Source organism: Musa acuminata, chromosome BXJ1-9 (genome assembly GCF_036884655.1).
Source record: "Musa acuminata AAA Group cultivar baxijiao chromosome BXJ1-9, Cavendish_Baxijiao_AAA, whole genome shotgun sequence".
Classification (NCBI taxonomy): Eukaryota; Viridiplantae; Streptophyta; class Magnoliopsida; order Zingiberales; family Musaceae; genus Musa; species Musa acuminata.
Window position 1 is genome coordinate 47,285,307 of NC_088335.1, and position 10,511 is coordinate 47,295,817.

Sequence of the window (10,511 nt, forward strand, 5' to 3'; positions counted from 1 at the left end):
ATGAGCTATACCGTTCGTGTATAAAAGTGAAGGAACATAATAAATATATTGACGATTAAGCGAAACAGTGCATAGAAACGTTTGACACAACTTTTGTCCACTTTGGTTTCCCCATAAGAAACTTAAATACAATCAGAAATCTCGATTATGATAAACATGACTAAACTAGGATTACAAAGAGGAACAACAATGCTAAATTTTGGTTAATTTTTTATCAAAGAAAAATTCTAGAAACAAGGCCTCTGTTTGAAGAGAAGCTTTGACATCGTAACTGAAACAAAATAAACATGTCTAACAAGTGAAATTTCTATATCAAGATGCAATGCAAGAAGGTTCTTTGAGTGTAAATCAATAAGGAGTGTAAATCAATAAATCACACAGCACTGAACCAATCCACAGAATGAGCTATAATAAAATCAAGTGGATCATCAGCAAGTTGCTAGAGTGGAAGTTATCTATATAATTTGAGTCCACTAATATGAAAATTATTCTGCAGCAAATTGGGTTGATGATCTTGGGGGGGAAAACTAGAAGCAGTCACTTTTGCTACTAAATGATGCAGCATGTGGAGAAAAAGCTCACCTAATCACGCTGACAGTAAATGAATCTTTCAAACTACTTGCTAATCCTACATGAGCCAACCAGAAAAGAGAAATGCCACAAGTACTGTTTAATTCTGTTGACAAACCTTGTGCCACATCATAAATTGAATGGTCAAGCAGCCAAAAAAGAAATGTTCATGTCTAGTAAGGCTTACAGGAAGAAATAATCCCTTGTTTCCACTTAAGTTACTACAAATCCTGTAGCCAACCTACAAACAGTATTGCTTATAGATCCTCGTCACAGTCATCCATGAGAAGAACTAAATTATTAGTGTGAGGGTCTAACAGAAGCTGTGTGATTCAAACAATTGAAGCAACCTGTAATATGTACATATATATGATTTCCAAATAGTTATGCATAATTGTGCCTTTGTACATTATTTTAGACTTAAATGACAAACCATAAACTTCTGCTATTTAGATAATCCATTTAATTCAAGAGTTAATTTAGTACAAACTGGTTCTTCAGCTAGGTCACAGTCATTCTTATTTGCTCTCAAAAAGTATAACCGCTGGGATTCTGGAGCCTCCAATCATTGAAAAGGACAATTGTTCCTTTTCCACCTTTCAATTGATAAGTAGATAACAAAAACTAGGCAATTGCCGGAAAATTTAAAATTTTGCAAGCTTTCCAAAACACCAACTACTTGGTCTTACAAAAAATCTAAACTCAACAATTAAAAAGCACCATATCCAACACCATCTTCTTTAGCTTCTGAGTTGCCACCAATGTTTTCACTGGCATTAAACAAGCTCTAGAATTCCATTATTTTCTCAGCTTGAACAACCCAATTTGAAAAAGCAACATGCTACTTTGTGGAAACTGAAAGGTTTAGAGAATGTATACAGGAAACCTAAATATTAGGAGACCTGTTGCTGCTGCTGCTTAGAGAGTATCACAGCAATTCATTTCACTCAGACCTAGTAAAGTTATATATAGTGACACCACATTATCTTTGCATTAAGAGAAGCATTTTGAGTGAAAGAATTGACTTACCAATTTTAGGTCTGTTACAATGACTCACTGCCACAAGTTTCACTAAACTGCATCTTGTCTGATCCATGAAACAAATATATTTGAATGTACTCAGAAAGACTGAGAGCAGCTGTTTCGTTTCTCACTTGTTATTCAAAATGATCCAATTCCAGTGACAAAGGAACTAACATACTAGTTATTGGTGTGGTCAAAAACATGGGTGCTGTGTTGGATGCGTCTGTACTTAGCAATTCAATTCAAGGCTCAGAACAAAGCAACTAAAACAACAATCACCAGCTGTTTAATCAAATCAGTTCTTATCAAAAAGCAAAAATCTAAGCAGGTAGAACAAAGAGCAGATTTTATATCAGAATTTTATTTAAGTCAGGCTACATTTTAAAATAAGTACAATATGATAATTATATCCGACAGATGATTAAGCTATACATATCATGTCCCTTGCATATAAATGCTGGTTACACCGTGCTTAGCATGCGAAAATATTATCCTGCCTCCAACCAACAAAAGGTACATAATTCATATAGCAGGTGATCCTCACTTTTACAGGATTTTTGCTACACCTCAAGAATTGAAGTACATGGTCAGCCAGTAAAAGTGAATCAGTTTGCGGGCATACTTCAGCAGTTATAGGAAATAAGACCTACAGATAGTACCTTCCTAACTACAAAAGGCAACATGCAAAACTAAAAAAGACAACACTCTCTACTAACACAAACAGTTAAAAAAGAGGACAATATCTTACTATAACATCACTAACTCCATTGGATCTCTTACCTGCTCCCCCTCCATCCTTCGACCACTAGAATCCAGTGGGTCTCTAGACCATCTGATATCCAGTTCCAGTTCCTTCTGCCTCACCTGTAATATCATGCACTCGTTCTCCAATCTCAATCTGTCATTCTCCAGCCTCAACCTCTCAAGCTCCCAATCCTTCTTGCTCCGGAACCTCTGCCACTTGAAGTGTCGCTTCTCCAGTTCCAATGCCTCAGCCTCAACATCCACCCTCTCTTCTTCGAGCTGCAATGCACGTCTTTTAAACCACTCCCACTGCTCCCATGGTGACTTTGTTGTGTCCCGAAGTACTCCATCTATCTCAACCCTGAAGCTCTCATAGCCCTTTTTCCCCAGTTCATAGCTCCACTCATCATGATCCCCAATGTCATTGCCCTCATCCTCGTCTTCCTCTTCATCCTCCATAAGACTACTGGGAGGGGCGAGTTTTGGGACTGGACAGACCTGCAAATTGACATCATGGCAATTCAGCATCTTCTGCCCATTGTGATAGGCGCACATCTCCCGATAAAAGAGGTGCTTCGAGCTCAAGATCTTCCTCACATCGTCCTTAGCCTTTGGAGAGATGTGGTGCATCGAATCCAGAAGGAGGGGGTTCTCGACAACTTGACAGGTCGTCCCTCGTCCAAGGATCTCATTCAGACGCTTGTATCTCTTGTTGAGATCATTGAACTTGTCTTCGCACTGCTGGGGCGAGACATAGCAACCTTTCTCGAGCATCAACCTCGACACAGTCTTCCACTTGCCCTTCTTCTGGAGCGTGGCCCCGTGCTTCCTTTTTGCTGCTGACGACCCGTCAAAGGTTTCCAGAGCACCGTCATCATGATCCCCAACATATGCCACCACCGAGATCAGCAGCCGCACAATCTCGTCGGTCCACTTCATACGCTGCCAAGGCGAGGCTTTTTTGCTCCCGCCGGCTTCGGAAGCGGGCAAGGAGTGGGACTCATGGTCATTCTCGTCGCCAGCGGGAGCCGGGAAGTGGTCCTCGTCGTCGCTAGTGGCGGTGGTCCCAGAGGAGGGGGCGAAGAGCGAGCCTATCTGGTGGTCAGGGTCCAGGCCGGCGGTTGACGGCGCAGCGGCGGCGATCGAGCGGAAGTGGGGGTGGAGCTGATTGACGGAGGAGTCGAACCCGGCAGCAGATCCTGGGAGCAAGGGACCGCCCAAAATCGGATTATTCATGCCCGCCCGCGTCCCAATCGGAGCCAAAAAAAACCCTAGATATCCCAAGATTCGAATGATTCGGTGATGCAGCAATCGCTTAGCATAGGTAAAATGGATCAAACAGAAACGGAATGCGAGGGTTTGTACAAAAAGATGGGACTTTTGAGATGAAAACGGGCGAAACGTGAGAGTTTTGGGGAACAACTCAGGGGTGGGTTGGAGATAAAAATGGCGTCTTTAACAGATTGAGCTGCTTTTACTCGGCTACATAAACACATTAGTGGCACACTTCTGATAGCAGTACACCTTTCCGCATACTTTTGATAGCACCGCATCGATATCATCGGATTATATATATATATATATATATATATATATATATATATATATATATATATCGTTAAACTTCGAAGCATAGATGATTATAGTCTTTGGAGCGAGCAACGTAGTTAGGGAATTAGGAAATATGACGAGGTATTGATAACAATAAAAGGAAAGTGAGATATTAAAGACGATAAAAGATACATGAGAGTGTTTCTTCTATATAAATAAATGACTCATGTTACTCAGGATTAATTACTAATTATTCTTATAATTAGATCTCATTAATATTTTGATCCCTATATTTAAAAAATTTATATCAAAATATTTATAATTATAAAAATAAAATATTTAGCTCTATTTATCCTGTCGTTGGTTTTACTAACAAAAAATATAGCCCATGGGTAAAAATAATAATTTTAATATATTAATTATATTTTTATTTTTTCTTAGTCGACTATTATGGTGGTGACAAATGACAGCACCATTGGAGACCATGAGTGATTGTTGTGGTTGTGAATATAATGATTGATGAGAATGATGCGGGGATATCCTTGGGGATGGGTTATGTGAAGTCTTGGAGGTAGAGTTAAGAGACTTTTGTAACTTCTTGACATAGGAGGAAGAGGAGGAAAAGAAGGGAGAGCGATGATAAGAAATGAGACAAAGAGAGAAGAGGAAGAGGATAAGGACGATGACCATGTCGATGCAGATGCCGAGCAGCATCGACACAGATGCAGAGCATCAGCATTTACTCTGCATCGCCCTACATTTGCATCAAAGTCAATATAGAGTGATGTCAATGCAAATGTAAAGTGACACCACCACTCTGCTATACATATGTGGCTTCTATTTTGCATGGTCCTACATCTACGTCAATACCGACACATTTGTAAAGCGATGTTTATCCTTCTTTTCCCTTTCCCTGATCTCTCATCCTTCTTCTCTCTTTCGTTGTTATGCATTACTCAACATCTGTATTGGTACTAACACAGATGCAAGATGATGCAAAGCATAAGCTATACATGTTGATACTCTACATCTGCATCGGCATCGCTTGGCATCTGCGTTGGTGCTAATACAAATGTAAGGCAATGCAGAGCAGAAGCCGTATATGTCAATACTTTGCATCTACATCGATATCGCTCTACATTTGCATCGATGCAGCCATTATCCTCTTCCTCCTGTCCCTTCACCTCACCTCTCATCGTTGCTCTCCCTCCACTTCCTCCTCGGTGCCTCTATATCTACGCCAATGTTGTATTGCTCTACATCTACATTGGCAGGATGCAAGGCCTTTGTCTCATCTCCTGCCAATGCAATTGTAAAACGACATCAATGTAAATGTCTTACTTATGACATTAAAATTATCTTTTTATTCATCATTTTTATGTAATTTCTACACGTGTTATCACTTGTTGTATCTTTCGTTAATAAAATGATAGTATTAAAGTAAATGAGGTTAAATATTTCAGTATCATAACTATAGAGATTATAATATAAATTTTATAAATATAAGTACCGAAATACTAAAGAAATCTAACTACAAAGGTAATATATAATTAGCCCTCTTCCTCAATCCAAAGTTTCTTCAAGGATGACAATCCATACTAAATATTATCGTTAGTATAGATAGGGCCAATTATCTAAAAACTCATTCCTTTTGTTGTTAACTTGAATCAACCCATTAAATTGAATCAAATTAGAAACCCGAAACTTAAACTGCTTCAAAATAAATATTATTAAATAAAATTAAATAATATTAATATTTATCTATTTATATTAATAAAATAAAATATTAATCTTAAAATTATGAATATAATATTATGATGAAATAATAAAATCAAATCAAATTATTGAGTAAAAAGTAAAATATAATATAAATGATATAATTTGAATATTATAATAAAATGATAATAAAATCATAAAGATAACCCAATAAATATAATTTTATAACTAATATTTAAAATAATTAACATAAATGGGTAAATAAAAACTCAATAATCAAAAAATGATATTTTTATAAATATCTTACGTAGTGTTTAAATATTAGAATATTTATTAATTTCATACTCAAATACTTATTTTGATGTTGTTGCTATAATTGTAATAAATTAAGTAAAGATAGTGTAATTTATGTGAAAATACCTATTTTTAAGACTTAAATATTTACTTCTTTGTAAGTCATTTCTAATGTTTGCTGAAATTTAAAATTTTTTGTAAAAAAAAACTAAGACGTGAGTTACACTCTTTTAAACAAAGTTACTACTTTTCTAAATAAGATTGAAAAATATATATAATCACATTGGAAAACATTATAACTCATATCTTTTTTTTTTAAATAGAACCTATTAAAGATCTTAATAGCCCTAAGCAGTATGCTAGGGTGAATTAGTGTTATAGTAATTTTAAATATTTTAAAATTTAATAAAAAATATATTTTAAAAACTCGATTCATTAGAGTAAAAGTAAAAGTTACGAGTAAAAAGAATAATACTAAGTTATAAGTAAAATGTGAGTAACGACAAGCATATTAATTTTTATTACGGTTAAATTTTTTTTTGACCTATATCTACTTTCTTTTCATCAAGGTTATCGACTTTCACCCACGATATTATTTTCAACAAGTGAAAATCAATAATCTTTTATAACCTTCTTATTTTTTAAACTTAGACGAGAACTTTTAACACTCATTTTTTCTTTGAAAAGATCTCTCAACTTTGTAACCTAGTATTACAACTAAACTAAAGTAGAGAAGACATAAGATATGCTCAAAATAAGAGCATATAATACTTCTTAATCTCAAGGATATATGCTCTATTAGTCGAGCCCGGATAGAGTATTTATAACCCTCAAATGACTTAAAAAATAAAGTTAAAAATTTAAATTATCAAATTTTTGGGATCGAAGTGGTACTATTATCAGTACTGAGTGGTATTACCATCGTAACTTTTGACACGAGCTTTAATACTGGACTCTAGTAATACTACCATTGATATATTAGAGTCCAAGTGATACTATCGTCAACCTAGGCACCACCTTTATTGATTGTACTATTGTCAGTAAGGTTGTTAATACTTTTTTTTTTTTTTTTTTCGTTGGTTGACTCATATGGTATCATTGCTTAAGCTTGATGGTATGGCCTTCTGGCTTAATTTCAACCTAAACTTAAGCCTAAAGGGTGTTGCAAGTTTGAGCTCTAATTCAACTAGAAAATTACTCAAATTAACGATAGAATATTTTTATGTTGGGTCAACAACTTTGTCCAACAAAATATTGAAACATTTGACATGTCTTCCGATGTACGATTCTTTATTTGAACATTCTGATATATTGTCTTATTCTTGACATATCACTTACTCCTTCGACATATTGTCTTTATCACGATGTCCAATCTTCTGACGTAATATTTGATCCTTTCGATATGATGTTAAAACCTTTAGCATGAAGTCTATCCTTTGACACATTAATCAATCATTTAGCTTGATATTTGTCTCGGTCCGAGTGTATGATTGAAGTATTTATTACGTCACTTATCTCAAAAGTATATTAGTTCAATAATTTATCATCGAAATATGGTATTTAACATAATCTTCTTTGATAATATTCATACAAATTCAATACATTAATTGAATCTTTTTTGAACAAAATTAAAAAATCCATACAAATTCAATCTTTTTTGAATAAAAAATCAATTATATATAGTTCATTTCAAACTTTGTAAGACATTTTTATTTTTTTAAAATTTTATTTTTTTTTAAAAAAGTTACCTTGTATCTTATATTATTTTTGTATATTATAATCCTAAAAATAGTGCAACTCAATTCTTATTTTTTTTTCTTTACTCACATATTTTTTTTAACCCAAACTGATAATAAATTAAGCTTAAATTTAATAAAATTAAAAAAAATGATACAAATTTAATTTTTTAATGAATGGAATTAGTAAAAACCCTATCTTAAAGACTTAGCAAGCCATTCCTTCAAAGTTTCTTGAAAATCTAGAATTTTTGAAACATTGGAAGGTGAGTTCCAATATTTTTAAATAAGACCTCCAAAATAACGTAACTTAGGTTTCCAAAATATTTTTTTTAAAGCTTCATAAAACCTTATATGCTAATGTTCAAGCGGTTTTTATTCATTTCATGATTAAATTTATATAAACAATATCATTATATTATCTTGTATTTTATATTTGATATTTTCCATAACAATATGTTTTTTACTGACAATATTTTGTTTATATTCATAAAATCAGTTTTATATGATATACTTTTATCAATATAAATAAATAAATAAATATAATGTGCTGATTCATTTAAGTGAGTCTAAAAAGGAAGGGAAAGGAAACTATTATTCTTATAGAAATTAACGATAACAACAGATGGATACAGTCAACCCAATGGATTAGAATGGTATCATTTACAAGTGACATTGTTCTTATGCAAAGTATGCTCATAATGGTTTCATAGGCGACATCCTTAGATCACCGTCCATTTTCTCACGAGCGATCGATATCGAGCATCAGCAGTCCTTAAGTGAAACGTGGACGGCGGATTCAGTGCACGCATATCAATATAGTGCGGAACATAAGATAAGATAGCAGAGGATGAGCACATATCTAACTTGGATCTTCCCAGCCACGATCGCACCGTTCCGAGGAGGAGCTCTCTGGTTTCTAGGGTTAGGGTTAGGTTTTTAACACGCTGGCTGTCGTTCCTTTTTTGTGATGATCGATCGCCGAGGCTGGTTGATTTGAATTTTTTGCTCTGCTCTCTGTTCCCCTTTTTTCAATCGCCAGGCTCGTCCAAGCTTATTATTACTGACCGAGAGGGAAAACAGTCGCCTTTGAGAGCAGATTCGAGCAGGTGAGTTGCATTCTTTTGTTGTTGGGGGCATAAAAGTGCTCATCGTTGGGTTGAAATCATCCGGCTTTCTTTTAGTTTATATCTTTTTTATGCGTATTCTTGATTACTCTACCCAAATTGAATTCTGTATGTTGTCGCTGTACGTCTTTCCTGATGTAAAATTTGTTGTTTTGGAATAAACTAGACTTCTTTAGGGATTTATGGGATAAAGGCTTTAATTTTTTTGATCGTGATCAGGAATCTTCTTCTTGGTATTTAAATTGTTGGACGAAATGGGGTTTCTGATACTTGGATTTTTTGAACTTATCTGAATGATCTATCTTAGGGTTTCAGTTTAGACTAATTAGGCATATAATTGATGGTCATTGTGGTATAGCAAACTTGAAGATGGATCACGATGAGACTGGATGCCAAGCTCCCGAGGGCCCGATCCTGTGCATCAACAACTGTGGATTCTTCGGAAGTGCGGCGACCATGAATATGTGCTCCAAGTGCCACAGGGAAATGATTCTGAAGCAGGAGCAGGCCAAGCTTGCAGCATCCTCCATTGACAATCTTGTGAATGGCAGTGGCGGTGATATCTGCAGCAGTAATGGCAAGGAGCCTGTAATCTCTGCTGTAACAGATGTGACAATTGTCTCTGGGGAGCTAAAGGCCATTCCTTCACAATCACCAGAAGTTCTATGCTCAAGTGGTTCTGGGGAAGCAAAGGCAAAAAATGGTCCAAATAGGTGCAGCACATGCAGGAAACGGGTCGGTCTGACAGGGTTTCAATGTCGATGCGGGGATCTTTTCTGCACTACGCATCGTTATTCGGACAAGCATGGCTGCCCTTTCGACTACCAGAGAGCTGCCAGGGATGCCATTGCCAAAGCGAACCCTGTGGTTAAGGCTGAGAAGCTTGACAAGATCTAAAGCAATGGGTGAGGCCATTGAGCTCTGGTTCAGTGTTCTTGTTATCCAAGCGTTCCCTTCGGTTGGCTGCTTTGCGATGTCCTTGTTGCTAAAATGAGTGGAGTGATACCTAGGGCATCAATACGTAATTGTGTGAGCTGTTATTTGTGCTTGGTTGGTGGATTACATATGTTGGTTTATGATCTGATGCTTTTTACGTACCATCGTGGATGTTATGCTATATTTATTTAGTGATAGTAATTATTGCCAATGTGTTGAGTTCAGTTCTATGTTTTTGGGAAGTTTTTAGCTTATGCCGCATCAGTTTTATAATTTGCTTTATTGATTGTATGGTATGGAGAAACATTTTGGATCGATGATCTGAATTGTGGTTATTGAGGAATGCCATTGGGAAGGTTGGGGTTCATGTTTTGCCCTTAATACCCGTCTTGCAATATGTCCATTTCTCCAAAGTGGAACAAATTTGAGGTAATTGGAACTTGGAGCTGTTCTTTTTCTGTTGTTACATAAAGGGTTTTTAGGTTTGTAAATCTATGATTTCGTCTGTCCCCGGCTTCGAAGTCCTATGGTCTTGTATTGCTGGTTTTTAATTGGCCACAATATCTATATTATCAAGAAAAAATTATGACTCATGAGCATGCTATCAACGGAGAGACTTAGTTTTAGCAGCATATGATCTACTGGACTAGGTTTTGGTAGATCAAAAATGGTCAAGTCATTAAGGCTTGTTACTGTTGTTGTTGTGTTTGGTTTTGTAGACAATGAATTCTTGTGCAGTTTTATGATACATGGGTAGTGTTATATTCAAGTATCAGTAGAGAGGTGCAGAAGATTTAGGTTGGTTGTGGTGCTT

General features: G+C 35.6%; 2 protein-coding genes across 3 annotated transcripts; one reads left to right on the forward strand and one right to left on the reverse strand.

Moving 5' to 3' along the window:
* Nucleotides 1–1,922: 1,922 nt before the first annotated feature.
* LOC135593891 (uncharacterized) lies at nucleotides 1,923–3,811 on the reverse strand. The gene is made up of 2 exons (XM_065084210.1): nucleotides 2,935–3,811; nucleotides 1,923–2,835 (listed from the first exon to the last, which is right to left on the reverse strand). The coding sequence occupies exons 1-2, from the start codon at nucleotides 3,571–3,573 to the stop codon at nucleotides 2,341–2,343; spliced, it is 1,134 nt and encodes a 377-aa protein (XP_064940282.1). The 5' UTR covers nucleotides 3,574–3,811; the 3' UTR covers nucleotides 1,923–2,340.
* Nucleotides 3,812–8,489: 4,678 nt separating this feature from the next.
* LOC103999205 (zinc finger A20 and AN1 domain-containing stress-associated protein 8) lies at nucleotides 8,490–9,921 on the forward strand. Of its 2 annotated transcripts, none has more exons than XM_009420881.3 (3): nucleotides 8,490–8,564; nucleotides 8,677–8,743; nucleotides 9,120–9,921. In XM_009420881.3, the coding sequence occupies exon 3, from the start codon at nucleotides 9,131–9,133 to the stop codon at nucleotides 9,656–9,658; it is 528 nt and encodes a 175-aa protein (XP_009419156.1). In that variant the 5' UTR covers nucleotides 8,490–8,564; nucleotides 8,677–8,743; nucleotides 9,120–9,130; the 3' UTR covers nucleotides 9,659–9,921. The 2 variants fall into 2 exon arrangements, with proteins under 2 accessions (XP_009419156.1, XP_064940284.1); XM_065084212.1 differs by having other exon boundaries at nucleotides 8,490–8,558.
* The last annotated feature ends 590 nt before the right edge of the window (nucleotides 9,922–10,511 follow it).